General features: G+C 41.9%; 1 protein-coding gene across 3 annotated transcripts in view; it reads right to left on the bottom strand.

Annotated features, from left to right (window-relative positions):
• Window positions 1–1,699: 1,699 nt before the first annotated feature.
• The window catches only part of Snx19 (sorting nexin 19), a 41,300-nt gene continuing 19,709 nt past the window's right edge, over window positions 1,700–23,290 (bottom strand). Inside the window, exons 9-11 of one of the 3 annotated variants that reach the window (XM_010640091.3) lie at window positions 5,100–5,284; window positions 4,211–4,298; window positions 1,700–3,227 (exon numbers count right to left, since the gene is read on the bottom strand). In XM_010640091.3, coding sequence (XP_010638393.1) covers window positions 3,095–3,227; window positions 4,211–4,298; window positions 5,100–5,284 — 406 coding nt within the window. In that variant the 3' untranslated portion in view covers window positions 1,700–3,094. The remainder of the gene's footprint in view (window positions 3,228–4,210; window positions 4,299–5,099; window positions 5,285–23,290) is intronic. The other 2 variants (XM_010640090.3, XM_010640089.3) reach the window with 2 other exon arrangements.

A 23,290-nucleotide genomic window follows, 5' to 3' on the forward strand; every position in this document is an offset into this window, starting at 1 on the left:
TCTTTACAGAAAAAGTTTGGGGGTTCCTAGACTACACTGTAGACTCTGTAAGAGTGAGAACCTTACCTTATTTTGCTTAACATGATAAAAAAAATAGTATAGAGGCTCTGCATGTAGGCTTTGCAGCAGGTGAAATTTGCATCTAGGCTGTACCATTTCCTCAAAATAACTTAAGTCACAATCTCTCTGCATCTCATTCCCATCTATAAAATGGGAATAGGTAACAGCAAGCAAGATGTGAGAGCAACCCAAAGGTCTGTCAGTGGATGAACGGTGAAGAAAGTGTACCACATCCATACAGTCTGGATGACCCTGGAGGAACATATGCTAAGTGAAATAAGCCAGTTTCACAAGAACAAATACTGCATGATCTCGCTTATAGGCAGTTATACAAATTCAATGAAGCAGAAAATAGAATGGTGATTCTCAATCTAATATGACCATCCAGTGAGGGCAAGAAGGGAAAACAGGAAATTGCTGTTCAATGGGTATAAACTTTAGTTATACAAAATGAAAAATCTCTAGAGATCTGATGCATAAATTGTGCTATGGGTAGTTAGCAACCATGTACTATACTGTGCAGTCTAAGAGGGTAGATCTCACTTCAAGTGTTTCTTTACAATGACCTGGACAATTCAAAGTAGGAAGTTGGGGTAGCTTAAATTCATTTAAAAATAAATACAACCTGAGCATCTACATGCTCCTCTGCTCAGATTCAAGAGTATATTTTTCTTTTAGGTTTTATTAAACCTCATCTATAACCATGAAAATAAAAATGGGTTATCTGTGATGATTAAGTACAGCTTTCTTGAGCTCAGACAAGCAAGGGGAAGGATCATGTTTACAATCTGACAGAAAAGAACAGAGTATCCCTCTCTTCTCTTTTTATTAATAGAGGTGTTATTTAGAAGAGAGAAAAGGCTTATCGCATTTCAAATATTAAAATTCTGACAAGTGAATAAAACTTAGTCACAAATAGATGAAAACAAAAAACAAAAAAACAGAGTTCTGGGTTAAGGCCTCATACCCGTGGGAGCTTCTTTTCCAGGCACCTGTGGCTCTCTCCCAAACACTGTTCTCTCCTTGTCTGGACCTGCCAACCACATGTGTATATTGCCGATTATATCCTTGGTGAGATCCATTCCTTCCCTCCCCGATAGTTGGAGGGTCTGAGGAGAGCTTATCTTTTGGGGACAGGTGAAATAGGTGGGGTCTCTTACATAACATGAAATATGAGGCAGTTCTTTGGGCTGGAAATGTCGATTCTTTAGTATTCACTGCTGCAGCGAATGCAGTGTGTCAACTTACTGACCTACTGAATTGGTGTCACAGCTGGTAGCACACTGAAAACAACACAGGAGGCTTGCTACACATGAGGAGCAAGTGTGGGGACAGAAGGCAGTAGAAACTGGGCTGACCGACATCTCCATCTAGGACAGAATGGCCCGCACTGAGGCAGCTGTAGGGTGCTTCTCAGCCCTCCATGCACCACACCAGGTACAGATGCTTGGCCACCTCTGCCTGTTAAAGTCTAGGCTGAGAGATATTTTGAGAACATCAGAGCCATCATGTCACTGTCACAGTCAACTTTTAAGGCTAGAGGGACAAGAGACCTTATCTCACTCATTTCCTTGCTTTTCGGCAAGAACAATATACCTGAACCTCCAGTTACTTCAGGATATGATTTAAGGTTAAGGGTTTGGGGTGCAGACAGGAAAGTAACACAATTTCACAACTTTTTTCTACAAACAATTTTAATTGTGTGCTCATTACCTACTTGAGTCTAAAAGGACTCTAAATTGGTCCTTGATGCCCCATGCCCTTCTCACCGGAGTAACTCTAGGAACCTCCTCCAAATGGGAGGCACTTATGGTTCCTGAAAGCAGGGCTGAGGGGACAGCCGTGATGTATGTCCAGTGGTACCCTGAAAACCTCTCCTGCCAGTCATTCACATGAATTTAGTGGGCAGCACTTCCCCAGGACTCTGTATCTGCTTCCTTTTCTATCAGCAGTTCCTGTGAACCACTCCATCTTTCTAGGGAACAATACGCTCCACAGCATGTTTGCCTCATGCTGGGTTAAGACCAGATCCTTAAGGAGCAGGAAGCAAAAGCTGTTCTCTGTACGTCTGCTAATACTATCTGTTCAGAATAAAAGATTCCTGCCAAAGACTTGTGAAGGAGGCCCCCTGATCCCCTGGCTTTCTATTATCTGGGCCTTCTCATCCAGAGCCAGAGCTTTCCTTTCTCTTTGGAAACACTGAGGCTGAATACATAATGCCAGGCGATTCTGCTGAGACAGAGGGAAGGTCACAAATCCAAAAGCTCAAGGGCTCTTGAGCAGGGGGCTGGAAGAAAAGCTCATAAAATCTGTGGTGCAACTCCCTTTCAGGAAAGGGTGTGCAGGGTGGGGTGGATTTACCAGAAGATCTGGCAGTTCGCTTTGAAGCCTGGACAGGAAAAGGGTAGCCTCCCCGGGAAGCCGCCTTCATGACATCTCCATAAGGCTGCTAGGCTGGAAAACAGCCAAGGACTGACATGTCCCTTAAGAAATATTTTTCTTCCATCTTCTTCTAGAATTGTGGGAAAACTGGATAGGATTTGGGGTCTTCCAAGAGTGGCCCTGAATGAATTTTCAGTTCAGGTAGAACAGAGAGCTCAAAAGATTATTTTCTCCTCCAAGGAAACCTGGCTATAGGTCCCCCCTCCCCCCATTCTATCTAGAGCTGTGTGTTGGTGAATTAGTCACATATATGCACAGGGCCAGGTTTGTGGCAAACAGACTTAGGGAGCAAGGCAAAAAGAGAAGGAAACGGGCTCATTCCTTTATTTCATAGCTTCCTCCTCCAAAGCAAACAGGATTTACCTATTAGCAACAATCCACAAAAAGCTATGGAAATGGCTACATGCAATTGATATATATATAGAGAGATCCCCTTGTCACTTCCAGCAACAGGAGTAGGACCAGGAGAATCGAGCCACTGAAGAGCAGGCCTTCTGAGCCACAGCCTAGTCCCCAGGGTACAGGTGTCCTGACAGGACATAGGGGACTGAATCCCCTTGCCTGACCTTGGGAGAAGGCATGAGTAACCCCACTAAGAGGGGAGATCTGTCCTCTTGGGGCTGCCTGGGGCATCTGAGGTGGTAGTGGTTGAGGCAGGGTCTTCAGCAGAGGCACAGAGACCCAGGAACTCCAGGATGATGTCACCAAGGCAGAAAATCAAATGCCTGAAACAAACAGATGCACAACTTAGAGAATGTCTGGCTCAGTCACACACACAGATCCTGTGTAAGGCATGTACCTTCTCACTCCCCCAAACCGATACTGATAATAATCTGAGCAGAACAATTTGATGAACAAACCGCCATGAAATCAATGAAAAACTACTAAAGGCAAGAATAATACTTGAAACTAGATTTTTATAAAATTCTACTTCTTTTTACACAGTGACGTTAGAACATGTACACTACCCTGAAGAACTACGAAGGAAGATCCCCGTGATGTTAATCACTGACCACTACTAATTTTCACAGTTAATTACTGTAGGTCTACAGGGTCGCTTAAAGGAAGTAAGGCAAAGCCAGGACCTTTGAGGAGTGGGAGCCAGAGACACACTCCACTTTGGGGTAATATTTGAGAGAGGGCTGCAGAAGTACCTGAGACTTTCCAAAAGCATTTCAACCTAAGGGATGGAGCCTACCTCTTCCGAATTATTCTTGCAGTCTTCACCCATCCTTTCTGGTCCCTTTATTAGAGTCCAACCTTACTATCTCGTCTATTTCATAGTTAGCAAAAACAACTCCTGATCCCAGCACTAGTCACAGCTTTGCTGTGAAGCCAGAAACTTCTGCTGGAAAATCACATATGGGAAGTACAGGCCAGGGTGTGTTCTTGTAGTGTTTACACAGGCTGGCAAGTGTTGTAAAGAAAGAACTGTTAGGCACACTCAATGGACCTAAAAAGGGTTTTCAGCAGCTCATGTGAGGCCCTGCACGGTGCTGCCCAGATACAAATGGTAGCTGGCCCAGCAGTAGCTTATTATCCAAAACCACCTGCTCTGAAGCCTAAACAGTAGCTGCTGTGGTCAAGGGTCCAGAACAAGCCAAGCCAAGTCTATGATCCTGTTACTCTGAATGTAGTTACACCGAAACCCTACCTACCCCAGATGGCTTCACTGTAGCTGGTGCAGAGTATGCACACTTTAGCCTACCTGTTGATGAGGGGTTGCTGTACAGACTCCAAGATGAGACTCCAGCTCAGCCGGCATTTGTTTACTCCTAGAATTTCTACTAAAAAATCTGATGAGGGAAAAATATAGGATTTTTGTGTTACTGTTGAAGCCTTAGAGGAGGAGGAGGTTGTCTGCCATCTTATACAGGTTGGGCATTTCTAGCACATCTCCAAACCATGTAGTTAAACTAAAATCTCACACCACGGAGAAAAGCCAAGAGAAATACATTACTTAAGTTAGGTACCTAAAGAACAATGAGTCTCAAGAAATAATTTTGTAACCTGCCACAAAAGTGCAGGAACTACTTCTGAAGTTGCAGTTTAGGCTGGAGCAGAGAGGGCTTAGTAAGGGTAAGTGATGCCCATGGTCCAGCACTGAGCTTACAACTGTTCCCTGGCCACTACTGCCTTCGCTGCTTTCTAAATCAACACAAAGGAAGAAAGAGTTTCCAATTGTGCCTCTAATTTATTAAGTCTGAATTTGTGCAGGATGTGTCATGTTCTTCCCTGGTCCCCAAATACCATGAGCTATCCAAGAACTCGGAGCCTTCAGCTGGTACAAATGGCTCTGAGACCTGAACCTGCAGGCATTGCTTCCTCAGATCTGCTTGTTAGTTTTTACCCAAATGCTCTAGTACTAAGGTAGGGCATAGCTAAAGTGACCCATTCCATGCCCTTGCCATCCCCTGAGTGATGAATAAAAGTATTTGAGCCATAACCTATCAGTCTATCATTTTCCTATCAGTCTGTCTTTTGAGCCTAGTTGTATTCTAGGCCCTTTTGAAAAAGGGAAGGCTGTAGGATAATAGTGGCATAACAGGATATGAGGAAAAAGCTATCAGTATATTCCATTTCACTGGTCCAGTTACCTGGCAAGACTCCCATAAGACTCTGCAGAGCCTGTTTCTCAGTAGCCACCTTCTGCTCCTGAGTCCTCACAGGTCGTGGAAGCTTAGGCAAAACTCCACCAGGCCAGATGGACTCCTGAAGAAGCTGGAGGTATTGAACCCAGTGCTGTGGACACGTTAGATTAGCCACCTGCACCTCTAGCCACCTGTGGTAGAAGAGAGAAGGAAGCTCAGATAATCCAGAAGGCAATGGTGCAGTGAGGCAATGGGTTGCACGACTGTGTCCCCACAGGTTCATAGGTTAAAACTGGAACCCTCAAGGTGATGGTATTACGAGGTGCTGGCTCCTGAGAGGTGATTAGGTCATGGGGGCAGAGCCTCGGAGAAAGCAAGTTAGTGCCCTTACAAAAGAAATCCAAGATAGATCCCTCATCCATTCTACCATGTGCAGACACAGGAGAGGAAGGTGCTCTATGAACAAGGAAATGGGCCCTCACCAGACAATGAATCTGCCAGAGGTTGGATCTTGTACAACAACCTTCAAATTGTGAGAAATATATTTTTGTTGTTTATCAGCCACCAGTTTATGGTATTTTCTTATAGAAGCCCTACCCTAGTTGGCATGAATCATGTGAGCAATCAGAAAGGGGCAAATCAAAGTCAGTACTAATATTCACAATGGAAACCAAGCCAATGCAACAGCTGGAATCACAGAATTTGAAGATGAGCAACAGTAACAACAGTGTTATTTATTGAGTGTCTATAAAGAGCCAGGTATTGCAGTCAGGTTTTGCAGAACAAGGTGTTAAAGTGGCCTCAGTCTCCGGGAAGCATTGCACCTAACACTTCTAGCTCTCTGCCAGTGTGAACATTTTAACTCCCTTAGTGTCCTGCACCACAACCTTCAGAGTAAGAGTTTGGTGACTTTTGCACAAAAAACTCTTAACCCTCTCTTGTTGCTCTGGCATACACAGGCCTCCCCATAACTGTTCCAGTTCTATGACCTGTCTTGTTGCTGAGTCCCTCTTCTGAAATTTAAGTCTTACTTTAACCTCACCTCTTCCACAAAACTGTTTGTAAACTGGCCCAGCCAGAAGTACTTTCCTTCTGCCTCGGCCTCCTTTGGAACTTAGCATTGTAGCATAGGTTTGAAGCTAGTATTTTACTCTGGAATATGAATTGTTTTCTCATGTGTATGGAGCTTTCAACTGAATTATAAGTGTCATAAAAGTTTGAGGTCATGATTCTCTTAAAAATTTACCAAAGTGTCTTGGTGATCAAGAAATATTTGTTCACAGCTGTTTGCATTATAATAACTACTTCCCTTCTGTTTCACCATCAAACATTTGTCAGTAACTCTGAGGGGCTGATATATCAAATCTGAAGGTGTTTCAGCATTACTCTCTGTCTCAGTATTTTTCCAGAGTGACATGGTCACTAGCCGAGGTGACTGTTGAGGTCTCCTTTACATGTCCTTCATTTGAGACTGCCATGCCTACTCCAGTCATGAATGAACCCTCAACTGCTTCTACTCATGTCCAGAAAACTCTTTGGGACCACAACACGTAGCTGCTCATGCCAATGCTCCTACACCCAAATTACTTGTCACCCATCCAAGAACAGAGGGGGCTGCCAAGACAAACTTTATTTAACCACCACTATGCCAGACAGTCTGCATTCCACTCAAGCTGGGCATTCCAGTTCTGGGGGCTACAATCCCCCAAGCCCAGGGATCACAAATGATTCTAAGAATAGCAAATCTGAAAGGTAATACAGGGCAAGAATGGCAGACCTAGATGGAGATCAAGAGCGGCACAAAGCTGCTCTTACCCAAATTAGCCCTCACAATCGTGTCTGTTATTATTAGGGCCACGTTTCCTTTTGACAAGGCTTTTCATTCAGTGAGCCTAAGACACCTGATGAGAGGGGATCCAGTGGCACAAATTCCTGCTTCTGTTTATAGAAGAGTGTCACCAAAGGGAGGTGGCTGCAGTGACCTGATCAGGTTCTCTGTGGGGATCAAGTGACCCATGGGCTCCCTTCTTCACCTCAAGCTACAGACATGCTTGTGTTTTTGCTGAGCTGAGCAATTCGGATGAGGCTCTCATCTGAGAGACTTGAAGGGAGGGGTAAAGTCCTGCCAACGGAAATCTTCAAAGACCCCGGAAAAATCCTAAAACTAGACACACTCAGCCAGAGGTAGTTCTAGCCCAGCCTCTCACTCATACAATGCACATAATAAACCACTTTGCCCTTGTTTCTGTCCTCTGGAGTCAAGAGTGCCTGTGACTCCAACTTCTCTTCAAGGCTATCAGCATGCACACAATTCTTCTTAGACTCAGCATTATACCACAGCACATCTAGGTACCTCAGTCATCTTCTGGATATGTCTGATAAGACAGAAGTTGATTTTCTTTTTTGGCATTAACATTAACCCATCCAATGGAGATGTGACCTTACACTGCATTATGGCAAGAATGCCCTCTGCTCTCTTCCAAGGCAAGTTAGCATCTCATACACATATATTGGATGCCAATGAAATTTTAGTATGTGACAAAATATGAATGCATACAAGACCAGAAGACTACAACTTTTTGACTTCTAAGTGGGAACCCTGGGAGGAAGAATCAGAGTGTTCAAAAGCAAAATTAAACAACTACTGACTAGAATAATTCAGTGACTGAAGTAAGTTCATGGGAGTGCATTAGGAGAGCTGACTGACAGAGACCTGCAAATAACACAAAACTGTGAATGCAACGAAGGCACCTGAGGCCCAGAGCTGGTCCACAGAAGGCCCTGGCAGTCATAACTAGGAATCAATGAAATTAGGTGTGTATAAAAGCAAAAGAAAATAAGCTTTGGGTCTACAGAATGGCTTCCACTCACAGGAGCTGAAGTGTTAGCATTTCCTATTATTTTCCTCACCTTAGAGGCTACGTGCTTGAGCCCAATGCCACCTAAACCTTTGATTTCCAGAATTATCCTCTTCTCCAGGTTCTTCCCACCCACTCCTGTCAGGAAAGGAAGGCTACTCTCTTTACTTCTGGCTTTGGTCCACCTCACTTCCCAACCCCAGGCCGCATGTGCAGAAGTCTCAGTGCAACACAGCTCTCTTGTTCACAGAACTTCTGAGAGTTCATCACAAATGATGAACACTGCAGTTTGGAAGGGAGAAATGACAAAACCCAGACCAAGAAAACCACTACCACAAGCCCCTGCCCCAAAGGCCCTGCTCCTTGTGTAGTACATCTGTTAAAATTTGTGTGCTGACACGCAATTGCTAAGACACACTTTATTATTATCCACAATGCTAGCTTTAGCTGTAAATGGCCAGATTTGGGGATCTGATATAATTTGCCTTGCCTGACTCTTAGATAGAACCAAACATCAATGGGTTCTTGGTAACAGTGAAAAAGGTGGGAATTTCTTCGTCCAAGGTGTTGTTCTCTTCATTCCTGCCTCCCCTTCCTCTACTGTTCTTCCCTAAAGTGAAGCTCTATCTATACTACCACCACCACCACCACCACCACCACCACCACCACCACCTCTTTACTTAACAACTCCCTTTGTTGTACTGTATTTATCCAGAGACTGAGTAAGAATGGGGAGGACACAAAGCTTAGAAACAGAAGAGTTAAAAGAGACACTGACCCCTTGAGCCTCCCTATTAGCTCCCATCCTCTCTGAACTATATGCTGCCTTTCTGTTCTTAACATAGGAGTGAGAAGGTCAGAAGACATCTGTGTCCTTACAGCTCTTTGAAAGCAAAAGAGATAGAACTGATACATCAGAGGAGCTTTTTCAGCATCAGTTTCTGCAATATTTTTCAAATTGTGAGCTGTATATCACTAGAATTCATATAATTTGTTTTACTGCTTGTCGCATTATTTTAAGTGGTAATCAGTTGGTACCATTTACACTTTGGCTAAGAAAAACCTAAAGTTTCAAGGAGGACACATACACACACACACACACACAAACACACACACGTTTTCCTACTACTTACTAGAAATTACTTATAATAAACCATTAAGTAAGTAAAATGCTATTGTTTATGTAATACAAAGTGCATTAGGTAAATATTCTAAAATAAATATGGTAGAGAATAGCCTCAAGTAACATTGGTTTTATTTTCCATTACTATTTCAGATCTGATATTTGATTAGGGATCCTTGGTCCTACCGTTCTACCTTTACGGCCCCAGAAAGAAAGAAAAAAACCCATAGCAGGTCTATTCTGTTAAGCCATCTCTGAAAAATTCAGAGCACATAAAAGCCCAGAACTAGTCAACAACATAAGACAAGACAAGAGAATGACACTTAGACATTCAGGAGCTTCTTCTATGTCAGGCATGGGAGGAAGGAGGAGATGGAGATAAGGGCTTGCTATTGACATCATGAGATAATTTATTCCATGATCAAGGGACCTGGTCTGAAATAGTTACAGATAGAGGAATGGAGCAGCAGCTAAAGTCGTTTTCCAACAAAACAGAAGAATCAAATCGTGTGAATAAGGGGAGAAGACTTTAGAGACCATGTCTAATCCACTTAGCTAAACTGCTTTCACTTCTCTTCCAATAAAGCTCTTCTGGCTGCAAGTGAGGAAGGGCCCTGAATCAACATGGCTTCATGGGAAGAGTCAAAGAGAAGGATCTAAAATCATAAGAGAGAAAATATTCCTAAGAGAAATCACAATATTCTAACACAAATGCCCAGTGTAGTCTTTCAAAATAACATTCCTTCCAGACTTCTTGTCCACTGGGTTGTACACAGGAGAAAACGCCTGGGTGATTATGCTGCTACTTCATCCTAAGGTACCAAATACAGCTCAAAGAAGAAAAGGTGGTCAGAAGAGAGCTGATCTTTAACAGCCCATTCTCATGTTTAGGGACAGCTTCTTTCAGTGAAAATAGATGTACAGTAGGAGTGTTGGCTCATTCTACCACCCTTGGAGCAGGGTTTTCAACCTTGGCACTGCTGAGACTTGGGCTGCTAACTCTCTGCTGTGGGGGGCTGTCCTGTGCTGGGTAAATTTTCAGCACATTCCTTCTTCCTCAGCCCCCAGGAGATGTTAGTGGTGACAATTAAAAATATCTCTAGACATTGCCACATGTCCCCTGAGGATGAATGGCTCCAGCTGAGAAGCAGTGCCTTAGACCTAGGTAGGGTCTTTTGGATTTTGTATCAGGTTGTTCTTATAGCCATTTAAAAACTGGATGGTCACAGCACAGTATTTTACAAATTGTGGGCTATATGTCATTAGAATTCATATAGTATGTTTTATCATTCATTACATTATTTTAAGAAATCTAAACAGATAGAAGAGAAAATATAAAAGTACAATACCTGTTTTGGAATATTTTTGAGTTACATGTATATAAACATAGGTATATACATAGATAGGTATGTATGTGTGTGCCTTCCTACAGGCTGCAATATAAAATTTATTTCTTACTGTGGATTAAAGTTTTTTAAAAAAGTTTGAAAAACACTGATATAGTATAAAGAATTAGAAATTCTGAGAGAAGGGGAGAATACAAGTCACATTTTTAGCTTCCTGTAAACACTGCCCACTCCCACCCCCCAGCCAAGCAGCTTTTAAAACATTTACAGTGGCATATGGTATGAGTGCTCATCCAGAAGCCCCAGTCTACAGGATGGGAAGGAAAGCAGGACTTAGGGGACACTGTAGATTCAAGGCATTTCCCATCCAACAAGTTGTTTTTGCCAATTTCACATGTGATAAAAGTAACTTTCCTCCTGTCTGATTCCTTTTCCAGGCCTGGCTTTCCTGGCATGGGCTCTTGTGTTCACAGACAGCTCTCCTTGTCAGCGCACCTCTAGGCCTTTTGGTCCCATTACCAGGCCACCCTTAGTTTCTCGGTTGTGCCTGAGAAAGTCAGCACTGCTGCCCTCTGACTGTGTATCTAGGTTATCATCTTCTCCTGCCCAGTGTAAGAGAAGAATGAGGAGGAAATGAACTCTGATGGAAAGAAACCCCAGCTTCTTTCTCTCAAATGACTATTGTGAAACTGAAAGTGGCTCAAAGTGCCTAAATTTCTTCTTTGACTTTTGCTTTCATCTTTTAAATCATGGATCCATGGTTCTGACACATATCTGCCAAAAGAAGACTATACACACCACAATTTAAGCATCTGCATTTCATACATTCATATCTGGGAAGTTTCTGGTTTTGACTAGTAATATGAAAGTCACAGATATACAATTACTATGAATTAAAAATTCAAGGATTCTTAGTCAAGAAAAGAACTTCAAGAATTCATCTTTCAAACCAGAGGTTGTCTTTTCCAGCCTCCTGAATTCCACACATGAGAACACTTAGAACTACTCGGGAGGAGTTCACAGCAAGAGGGAACATACACCTTGAGAATGAGAAGGAAACCTAGAGGTTGTCTGGTCTAACCCCCTCCCAAAGCAGAAATCTCCTCTGTAATATCAAGGCACAGACAAGGGCTCTGGTATCTTAGGGAAAAAACTTGTTCTTTTTTCTTAATCCTGTCACCCATTAGCAGGAAGTTGTTTAGCTCGTGAAAAGGATATTTTAGCTCATCAGAAATACTTCTTAAATATTGGCAGTGCAAATCTATCACCTGGTCAATTTTAGTCATTGTTCTAGTCCTATGTATGGGTTGTAGAAGTGACATATAGGGAAAATAACAGCTGAATTTAAAAATGCAAAGCACTGTCTTTTGGGAGAGATTTGACCTAGTATCTGTGAACTCCATAAGGTATAACTAGGACCAACAGGTACTTGCTCAAATCTTTCTCCAAAGAGCACTTTACATTTCTCAAGTCATCTATTATTTCCCCTTTATGTTTCTTCTATAAACTACACATCCTTGATTCTGCCAATCTCAAAACTGGGCACCTAGTTGATAACAAAAGTATAAAAGAGAATTAAAGGAATCATACTGCAGAAATATATGTGCACCCATGTTTATAAGAGCACATTTCGTATTAGCTAAATCATGTAAATAGCTCAAATGTCCATCAGCTAGTGACTGGATAGAGAAGATGTGGCTTTTAAAAAATGGAATACTACTTGGCCACAAAGAATGAGAAGCTAATGGAATATTACTCAGCCATAAAGAATGAGAAAATAGATTCATTCATAGAAAAATGGATACATATTGAAGATATACTCCTAAGTGAAATAAATAAGTCACACATGTGTAAATACTGAATAGTTTCTCTGGTGTGAATAAACTGCAATAATACAGACGATCCTAATAAGATTAGTGACATTGTGAATTGGGAAGAAAGGGGCTAAAGGTGTAGGGAAGGTGGGATGGGTAGAGGAAAGGTAATAAGGGAAAAGAAAAAAAATGTGTGATAATGAAAAGAAGGAAATAAACTGTAGATGGGGAGGGGAGGAGGGGGTGAAGGGAGGGCAGGGACAAGGGGAAAAAATGAGAACCAAGTCTTGTCATGTAGAGGTACAAGATCCCAACAATGAATGTAACTGTACTGTATCCCTAAAATGTACCAATAAACTTAATTAAAGCTGAAAAAAAAAAGAATGAGAAGCTAGAGACTTTTATAGCTAAATGGATGCACATTGAGGCCATACTCTTATGTGAAATAAACAGGACATACATGTGTAAATACCAAACAGTTTCTCTGGTGTAAGAAAATGAAAGTGTAAAGGAGGACCAAAATGCATAATTGATACTGTGAAATAGGTAGAAAAGTCTAAAGGGGAAGAGGAAGGGGAAGGGGAAGTCATGGGGTGGGGTAGGGAAAAGGAAAGAAAGAAAAGAAAAAAATATGAGAAAAGAAGGAAAAAATGGAAACAAAGTCTTTGGAAATAGGGAGGGGTGGAGGGGTTGAAAGGAAGGCAGGGGAATGGGGAAAAAATAAGAACCAAGATATAACATGAACAGATACAAATTCCCAATAATGAATGTCATCATGTTATATATCTAAAATGTACCAATAAACTTAATGAATAATTAAAAAAAAGAGAAATGTATCACTCCTCATCCTGGTTCCATCCTGAGTGCCTGTTGCTTTAAGATTTCCTGTCTTAAAGTGCCTAAAACTCCACATCCCTGAGATGTGACCTTCCCTGCACAGTGGATGGGGCACTTGTGCCTTCCTTGATCTAGATTCTACATTTCCATTCAGATAGCTAAAGACTGTTGGCTTTTGCACATCAAAAAACACTGATTCATATGACATGTGTAGTCACATAAATCCCAAACTCCACATTTAAAAAAATTCATGTACTCATGTACCCCTTCTTTAAGTCTAGTTTTTGTCCTCTGTTATTTCTGGCACTAAAAAAAAAAACAAAAAAAAACTAAATTCTGGTTTGTAATATTAATTTCTATCAATTTCTATTTTATGGTTTTAGATTATCTAATCTTTTAAGATCTTTTTGAATACTGAGTTTTGTCACCCAAAATATTAATTATTCATCAAAGATTAGAATTTTTCACAAACTGATGAAAAGACTGAACAGCTGACAAGATAAGCACACAAGCAAGGGCAAGGTGCCATCACTAGCATTTCTTTCCAGGCTGACCTCAATTTATTCTCTCATGTAAAAGATACTTCAGCTAACCATGAACCCCTTCAAAGTGCAATGTACAGTCTAGAGCACACATGTCCATTTTGTCCATTTGCACTTTATGACAAAAGCTTGTTGAAATCCTTGTACAATATAATTTCCATTCAGTTCCTTGCATCCAATACTCTCATACTCCTGCCAATAGAAGATGCCATGCTAATCAGGTAGGACATACTCCTATGGTTCCCATACTGCTTTCTTGGGATCACTATTTGCCTTCCTCTATTTCATAACCTGCTTCAGGAATTTTTAGAGAGAAATGTCAAAATCTATAATCTTTACCCAATTTTGAAAAGGCAGGGTATTTGTCCATCTCTAACCATCTCCACATGGCAATGTTTCTCAGTGACTTCAGGTCTTTAATGGTAAAATAAATTCTTTCAGTTTCATGGAATACAATTCATCTAGGCCAAGTATATGAACTTGAAAACAGGATAAATGCTCTCATTAGTTAATTCTTGTTGGATCATTTTCCTTGACAAAGAAAATATAGTCTTGCTAACAGTAGTTGTTGAATGCTTTCTCAATGTAACTAGTTAATATTACAGTTAAAATATTTCAAATAATTTGCCTGCATGTTTTTACTGGTTTAAGTCTTTCTCCTCACTCATGTACAACTTCAGCTCCTTCTATATTTCAGTTTATCAGACACCATTCTTATTAGTCCTGCTGCTACAATATCTGCATTATTCAGTGTGTGCATTCCTGCTATTTAAAAAAATATATATATTCATTTAGGATCTAAACTCAGTTAACTTCCCTGGTTTCAAATGATGCTAATTTTTTTCCTCATTAGAATCATCTGTTTGCTTGCTCATTTATTAAACATAGAGTGCGAAGCTTCTTGTAAATGCCAAAAGAACAAGATCTTAATGTTTGAGGACACAGACCTGACTGAACTCCTCTTGCTATCTCCTTGAGCACTTCCCACAATAGCCCCAATTACAAATACTTACTGAATCGGTCCTGTTCCCAAACTTTCAGAATACCTCTGTTGTTAGAATTTTAGGTTCACTTGTTATCATAGCACATAAAACAGTGTTATTTTTAATCTTATACTCTATTAGGTTCCCCCTGAGTTGTAGTACTGATCGTTCACCTCTGTCTTCCTTTCTGTGTCAGCAGCTCTCCATAACTTCTAGTTTTAACTTTACTCAAATTTGTTTCAACTTCTCTCTTCCCTGCAAGGATGGGTCTTCTGCAGAGCACATTCTTCTATTAGTTTTCATTTGTGCTCTCTCTATAGTCTGGATCCTATCCTGCGAGTTATCCTATGCCACTGCACAAAAACATTAAGAAGTCTTCCCTTGGTAGCAGCTACAGTGAGCTACTCATTCCATACTTTCGCGTTTCTCCCAAAGACAGAAGAAAAGATGCAAATATTATTTGGACCTCAGATGTTCAATCTAAAAATCACATAATAATTGTAACAAGGACTGTAAGGCCATGTTTGCTAAAAGCACCTGACTCTTCACTTGCGCCTGCAAATGTATAATGGGTAACTAAACCTGACACCTCTGCCTCCATTTTGCATCTGTCTCCTTTGTTCTGCCTCCATTTTGCATCTGTCTCCTTTGTTCTGAGTCACTCTCTCCAGCAGTTACCAGTTAAGTTACCCTGGACTGCAGAAACAACAGGTCTGATCAACAAGTATCTCAGTTATTTTCTCCTGATTGAGACACAACACCGGACATCCACAATTCTAAGGAGGAAAGGTTTATTTTGGCTCACAGTTTGTAGAAGTTTCAGTCCGTAGTTGACTTGGCTGGCTCCAAGGCAGGGAGGCATAGAAGAGGAGAAACAGCTCATGGCATGCAACAGGAAGCCCAAGAGATCAAGAGAGAAGGGAGGGAAACGGATGCTTCCAGGCCCCCAGTGACCACTTCCTCCAAAGAGGCTTCATCCCCTGAACCCTGTTATCATACTCATCAGTGGACCAATCCACACTGCTAAGTATCATGTTTCCATCATCCTGTCATCTCCCACAAGACCCACTGACAGGCACACAAGGCTTTGGGGAGACAACTAGATATAAACTGTAACAATCAACATCTTGTGATGGGTCACAACTACTCTCCAGGTAATAGCAACTTTCTCATGGGAGCTAAAGACAAGGACCCTGCCTAACAATCCTGAGAAAATGACCAAGCAGACCACAGTCTGATAGGCTGCGTGACGCTGCATACTTCTGGCCTTCTTGTCTATCCATCTGGGGGCTCATGTCAGTACCCCTAAAGACACGGCTGAGGACACTGGTGCCCTTGTCATCTCCTTATAGATATACTGATCAAAGTCCCCTTCCTACCTTCAGCACTGCCTGTGTGTGCCACTGGCATCTTGTGATGGGTGGCAAAACCTAGTCTTCTGGGCTGTCCAGGGCTAGAGCCTTTGCCGTGGAATTCTGGGTGACATTACCAGAGATGCAGTCTGGGTGTCATCATTTATTGTTATAAAAATAAAAGTAATAATAATCTCTTGACTTAATGGGTACAAGAGACTTTTAATCATGACTCAAGTATACCGCGCAGGTGTCTGGCCCTACCATCTTGAATATGCCTGAGCTAATCAGATACACTGTTCAGAAAGGTACTACAGCATCCAGTACAATAGCTTCTCAATACTTGGGGCACAAAACTACGAGTCATTCTTGATGTTTCCCTTCCCAGGTTCCTCACCCAGTACCACTGACCTTTTAAACAGTTACTGCGTCCAGCTGATCCTATTTCTCAGTGGCTCAGAAATCCACCATTCACCCTACAATCCATGCAGCAGTGATCTCAGTAAGCTCTCCCTCACCTTGCAGCTCCAGCAGCACAACTCCTTCCCCTCTCTCTGGCTCCAACATCTCCTCCTTTAATTAATCCTCTAGAGTGCTATATTGTAGAGCTTTTCCTAAATCACAAATGTGATCGTACTGTCACTGTATATGTTCTGTAAAATGCTTCCTAGTAAATGGGGGAGATGGTGTGTCCTTTGAATGGCACACCAGACCCTGTCTGAGTCAGCTTCTGCACAATGCAAAACCCTCGGCACACCAGATTTGAGTACCACAGATAAGCCACATCGTTTTATCGCTCTGCCTTAAGTGCTCTATCCTGAGGATCTGAAGTCTACTCCCTTCACTTTTGTGTTATTAATACATATTAATTGTAATGGGGTTCACTGTGATATTTTCCACACACAGTGTACACTGATCAAATCTGCACACACACCCCTTAATCTCTAATAGTCACTATTGTACGTCCAGGTCAACTTTTTCAGCTTCCACATATGCAAGAACATGTGGTACTGTCTTTCTGCATCTAGCTTGCTTGACTTAATGTAATGGTTGCCAGTTCCATCTATTTTGCTGCAAATGACAGGATTTCCTTCTTCTTCATGGCTGACGAGTAAGTCTCCATTATGTGTATGTACCACATTTTACTGACCTAGTAATCTGTTGATGGGCACCTAGGGTGATTCCATATCTTAGCTATTATGAACAGTACAGCATAAACTTAAGTGTGCAGCTATCTCTTTAGTACAGCATGCTGATTTTATTTCCTCTGCATATTTGCCCAGCAGTGGGAGAGGTGGATCACATAGTTGTTTTATTTTCAGTTTTCTGAGGAATCACTGTACTGTTCTCCATAATGGCTATACTAACTTATGTTTTCACAATACTGTGTGAGGGTTTCTCTTTCTCCACATCTTTATCAGGATTTGCTGTTTTTCCTGAAAACATCCATTCTAACTTCCTTTACTCTTTAAGTCACACATGATGTCACCTGCCTCTGTAACTGTTCACTGGACCCCTCACAACTGATTCCTTAGTACCGTCTCTAAATCACATACAGAGTTTTTAAAGCCCAATTTCATATTAGAACTCATTTTTAAGTTTGCCTTTCCAACTGGATATTAAACTTTCTAAGATAGGGACTTTGGGTCTTTCTATTTATTTTTGTCACTTAACATTGTGCCTAGTATGGGAAGATAACCAACAATAAATACTAGTTCATAAGTGAATTACTGCTATATATGGGACTAACAATCTTGAAGTATGGCATACGGCTCAAAATAAGCTTTGCAGAAAGCACACATCCCATTATTTAAAGCAGCCAAAAAATGTTGCCCTTTAATTATTCATGCTGATGGAGGAAGACAATGATAGGTTCTAAAAATCTGTGTACAATGTAGACATCCTTTGTATTTGGCATTTGATGGACATTTTTCTGGACAGTTGGCTCCAAACTTTAGATTTACTTTCCTAATGAACTTTGTTGGGGCTAATAATAAAATTAAGCCCTGGGCCAATGCACCAGCTGTATTTGCTGTAAGGAGTCAGCTGATGTAGAATGAAGGATTCATCATGAATAATTCACGCAATGGGCAGTTCACACCTAGTTACACATTCCTCTGGAAGGGAAGAGGAGCAGGCAAAGAACGGGCAGCCAGGCTTCCTTTTGGCACACTATAAATCCTAGAAAAGAGAGACAGCTGCCAGCAGCCTATGTTTTTGTTAGTTTTCCTGGCAAATAGGCCCAGAGGACAGAAGACTGAAAGTCAAACAAAAACACAATGGGCTTATGATGACTGTTAAGTCACACTTGTATTTTGAGAAGTGCCTCTGATGGATGGAGCAGTATCAGACTAATTCCAACCTATTCTCTGAAGCTGGTAAGAAGAAAGGGAGGGAGAGGAAGGGGAAAAGGCTAAGATCAAAGGTCAGACTGCCTTTCTAACACAAGATGAGGGCACCGGGGCCCTCTGTGCTCTGGAGAATAACCTCAGTGCAAAGGGAGGGAGAGCTCTAGATATCTGTTCTAGATTTTAGCACTGTGGCCCCTTAGGCATCCATGTGGAAGATGACACTAATCTGGCATGCCTGTCAGCTTTTTCCACTCTTTACCACTTTGCCACCCATGTGCATTAGTCAGGCTCTGAAAAAGTGGGGCTGTCAGACCTGAATAATAACACGGAAAGGCCATGAACACCACTGAGACTGGATGCACAACTTAACACTTGGATGAACTGAATTCTGGCTTCTCTCTTTATAAGGTGCGCTAATTCTTGCCTTGTCTTCCTCACAAAGTTACCATCAAGATCAAGTGAAATAAAATGAAAGCACTTTGAAAGTGCTTCTGTGTTTGTGCAGGCAACAGAGAAAGAGACTCCTTTGGGCACTCTTACACAGATCTGTTAGGTCCAGTGAAGCGCATGATAGCAGGATCCAAAATGAGCTCTGCTTTTCATGCCTCCGTTTTCCTGTTGTAAACTTACTCTCTCCTGGCAGGTTCAGGGAAGTAAATGCAGGAGCAGAGCCCCATTTGGGGCTGAGTGACTAAGAAGACTGGAGAAGTACCCCAACTGGAGGTAATGGGCAATATGAAAACCTTATTTTAGAATCCTTAAAACTACACCTCTATGTACTCAAGAATGAAACTTGCACTGCAAGACTATGGGATCCAAAAGGTCTCTGTATTTTCTGCTCCTTGGCACCTTGTGAACAGGGAGCCTGGCTCATTCTCAGTCCCTAGGTGGTTATTCTGACCCTGCCTTTCTTTCTCAGCTTACAGAGTGAGGGCAGAAAGGTGGCTGGGAGAAGGGAAAGGTAATTAAAGTAGCCACTCATTCAGAAGAAAATTGAGTCTGCTGGAGAGGAAAGGGCAGGCTGAGAATGCAAAGTCCTTAGGAAGAAAGGCAAGACACAAAGAAGGGGAAAAGGCAGTCATTTAGTGGTTGTCTGGACAACCAGAGCCCCTATGGTGCTTAGTGACTACCTCACAGAGAGAGCTCCAGGCTCTGCTGGGGCACAGAAGTACCACTTCAGGAAAGGAGGGTGGGAAGGAACGTCATGGAAGGGAGAGATGCTAAGTAATTAGGAGGAGGAAGGGCCCCGACCTCCAAACCTGGCAACTTCTAAGGATACTAAAGTAAGGGATTTAGAGATTGCTCAGTCTTCATTTGGGAGAGGCTTGTCAAGGACTGTATTTAAATCAGCAGATATAGTAGGAGTCCAAACTATACTATGAAAATGGTTAGAGGAAGATGAAAAATAACAGCCTTGAGAACAAAATATTAATATGAGAAGTAGATGTCTGAAATAAAGAATCAGGAAAAACAAGGGGATGGAGGTTAGAGGAGAAAGAAAAGTGACCCAAATAATACATGTTGTGTGGACGAATTATCTGAAGATACCTATTTCCAGTTGCCTGTCTATAGGCTGAGTTTGAAAACCTTTCCACTAGAAGGCCATCTATTCTGATTCTAAGGATATAAAGGCAAAGGGGTGGAATGCCAGAACCTCTATGACACTGGGGCTTTGGGAGTGCCAGTTGTTGATAGAAAATATGGCAAAGTAATACCTAAAATTAAAAAAAAAAAGAAAAAAGAAACTGTAGAGGAAGTTTGCAGACTTATCTTGATGCTTAATTTATATAGCAAACCTCCTCCCAAGAAATCCATTGGTGCTAGCGTTATTTGAAAGCTAGACTGCAGTATATTTCTTGCTATTCTCTCCCAGACTCTCCCCACTCCAAACAAGCTCACTTCACCACAGGTACTTGGCAAGGCCCTAAAGACAGAGATGACCAAAACTGGGGGTAGAGATGTAGCTCAGGGAAAGAGCACTTGTCTAGTGCGCAGGAGGCCCTGGGTTCAAACTCCAACACAACCCACAACCAAGAAAAGGTAAAAACCAAGTAAGTATGAACCTGTGATTGCTTCTCTAAAACCAAGTTACAGGAAAGAGCCAAACAACATCCATTTACAGCTGAAAATGAGTGTCTGTGATGTAAGAAGTTGATAGGATTCCTAACATTAGGACATTTGGCAGTGATTATTTCTACCTTAATTGTTTCTACTTTATTATATAGCTCTTGAGCTTTAGGGCCCTGTGTAGAGCAGTAGACAGCTTATAGAGAATATTGATCATCTGAGATGTCCAAATGGTCTCATCACTACCATAACCTTCTGGTTCATTCTGTTTAGAATAAATTATCTGTGGCACTGAATTTTTTTTGATCCCCAGGTACCAGGGATCAAACTTGGGACCTTGCACTTGCGAGGTAGACAGCAGAACCACTGAGCTAAATCCCCAGCCCTCTAGCAATGAATTCTTCAGGGAAGGAATCCACTTAAAGGGGGAATTCCTGTCAGGACACACTGCGCAGGGAAACAAGATTATGGTGAAGACCCCTCAGAACAGGGGAAGAAGGGTGAAAGAGTAACAAATTTAGCTTGTCTAAAAGTCACTGGCACTACAGAGTGGGTGTATTTGTGGCCTCTGATTCATACGGCAAGACAGAATTGCTTGGATTCTATCACTATCAGGGCAAAGGAACTGCAATTACAAAACAAGTCTCCCTCAAAGAAGCAGGCAATGGGTATTGTTGGACCTGCAGCACCACCTGGTGCCTAGAGCGAGAATTCCGGTATTTATGCCTCCTATAGCAGGGACCTGGTGGCCTTCCCAGGACATTTTTAAAACAACAAAATAACACAGGCAGGCTGGCTAATATTCAAAATATATTTAAAGGTTACTTTTTATTTAAAAGGCAAAAGTAATGCTCCTTTCCTCTTTTAAATGTTTCACTGCTTGGAATATTCTTTAGCCTCAACCAGACTAATGTATACCTGTCTAAATACATAACTTCCTCTGTAAATACTAATATTTACCCCCAAATTATGGTTTATCTCTCAACTTCAAGAGTGAGGCAAAGGAAACTAACTGAGAAACAAAGGGAGATTGAGCTGTCCAAGTCATCCAGAAAGTAAATCTTAAAGGATGTGATTTCAGGTCTGACTTCAAGGCTAGTACCACGTGGAAAGGCAGTAATCTAAAGGGCGTAGCAGCAGGACAAGCCTGAAGAGAGGGCAAGCCCAGTGGGGGCTGGGGAAAGAGGGTTGAGGGCACTGCGCTTTCAGATGAAGAGTGGCAGTAGAAGGGTCTGAGGGGCCTAAAGGAAAAGCTTTTGCCGAGGCCCAAACATAGCTTTGAGAAGCACAGCCTCACAGTTAAAGATGTGATATGCTCTGTAGGGAAAGGATGCAGGATTGTTTCCATTTGTGCTTCCTGTCCCTCAGAACAGTTGTGGAATGGCATGTTTATTCACTCACTGGGAACAAATTTATTAAGGCCCTTCTAGATCTCAGGGTAGATGTTTACAGTGGTAAGACACAGCCCCTGCCCTCCAGAGTATTACGCAGTAGTCTAAAGCTGTCATCAAAATATGAAGCTCTCAGGTTCCTATTTGTAGTTACAAATGGGCAAGAGACAGCAATAACATGACTTAGGGGAACAAAAGGCTCTGGGGTTTCAATGTCATGACAGTGTTTTTTAGGTTAATCTCCCAATGATCACTGCTGTACCTCCCCCCAAGGGTAGAAGAATTTAAGAGTGCACACATACAATGCAAAAGTGCAAGGCAGTCAGCTACCACCCACCTGAAACAACATTAAAGGGCATTCAAGTGCAGATTGTCAGTTTGTGACAGGATAAGGCAAGATGGCTTTAACCTATGATGTAGAATAAGTAATGCTGAAGAAAGAAGTCAGGCAGAGCCTGTGCAGAGTAGGTAAAACACCTGGGCTCACTCCAGCCTGGCCTATGGAGGTGCAATCTGAACAGTCATTGCTGCAAAGAAATTAATTTCAGTACCTCTAAAAACAGACCAAGTCAATATGACCTCCAGGCTAGGAAATAACCTGACACAAAACACCTGATGACTGAGTGCCAGTTAGCTTATGTGGGGCCCCTCCAAAAGTATGCATTTTTCTGAAGAAGTTGTGTACAATAAGAGATCAAGTGTAAATTACAGTATGTTTTCCAGACAGGAACTGGAAGAAAAGAGCAAAGGAGAAGATTGTAAACTGAGTTTCCTGGGTAATCTGAATTTCTAACATCCATCCAACCAATGACAAGGATACAGAATACAGCTAGCTAAGGAGTCTAATCAGTTTCTGGCCCAAGTGCTTAAGGGTAAATCAGAACACAGAGATGGAAATGAGTTTATATGCTACCATAGATGTACGTGTCCTGAGACAAGTCAGGTGAAAAGCAAGAGACTGGAAGAGAATGAGGCCAAGGGAATTTGAAATGAAGCCAATTCTAGCGGCCCCTGCTTTGTGAGAAAGCTTGCAGAAGGGAAGCCATGTGCAGAAGAAAGTGCATGGGTCTTGAAGCCAAGGTGACAACATGGAATCGTGGATGTGGTTAATTCCTAGTTCTATGATGTTTGAAAGTTATTTCACCTGAATGTAATTTTTTTCACCTTTAAAATGTGGAATTATACGTCTCTTGCTATCTCATAGAAATGTACATCACTGTTCCATAAATATGCATCTGCTTACCAGGTGTTGTTAGTATGCAATAAACTTTGGTCTCTTTGCCATTGTCATGGCTTTTGCCCTTCTACTGGCAGTCTGCAGTTCCTTAAGAAATATCCAGCACTGTAAAGACCCCTTATCATGTGCTTACACATGCCCACTGAGAAATACCCTTGGAGCTACCCTTGGAGAACATCTGTGATTCTGGAGTGACCTAAGAGGACCATGGACACCCACCTTGTAGACCAGCACTCTTCAATTGCCCCAGACTCTGCCACCCCCGTCTGCTGACCTCGTCAATGAGATGGTGTGCA

The sequence above is a fragment of the Fukomys damarensis genome, unplaced genomic scaffold (genome assembly GCF_012274545.1).
Source record: "Fukomys damarensis isolate Sample0158 unplaced genomic scaffold, DMR_v1.0_HiC HiC_scaffold_16, whole genome shotgun sequence".
NCBI lineage: Eukaryota > Metazoa > Chordata > Mammalia > Rodentia > Bathyergidae > Fukomys > Fukomys damarensis.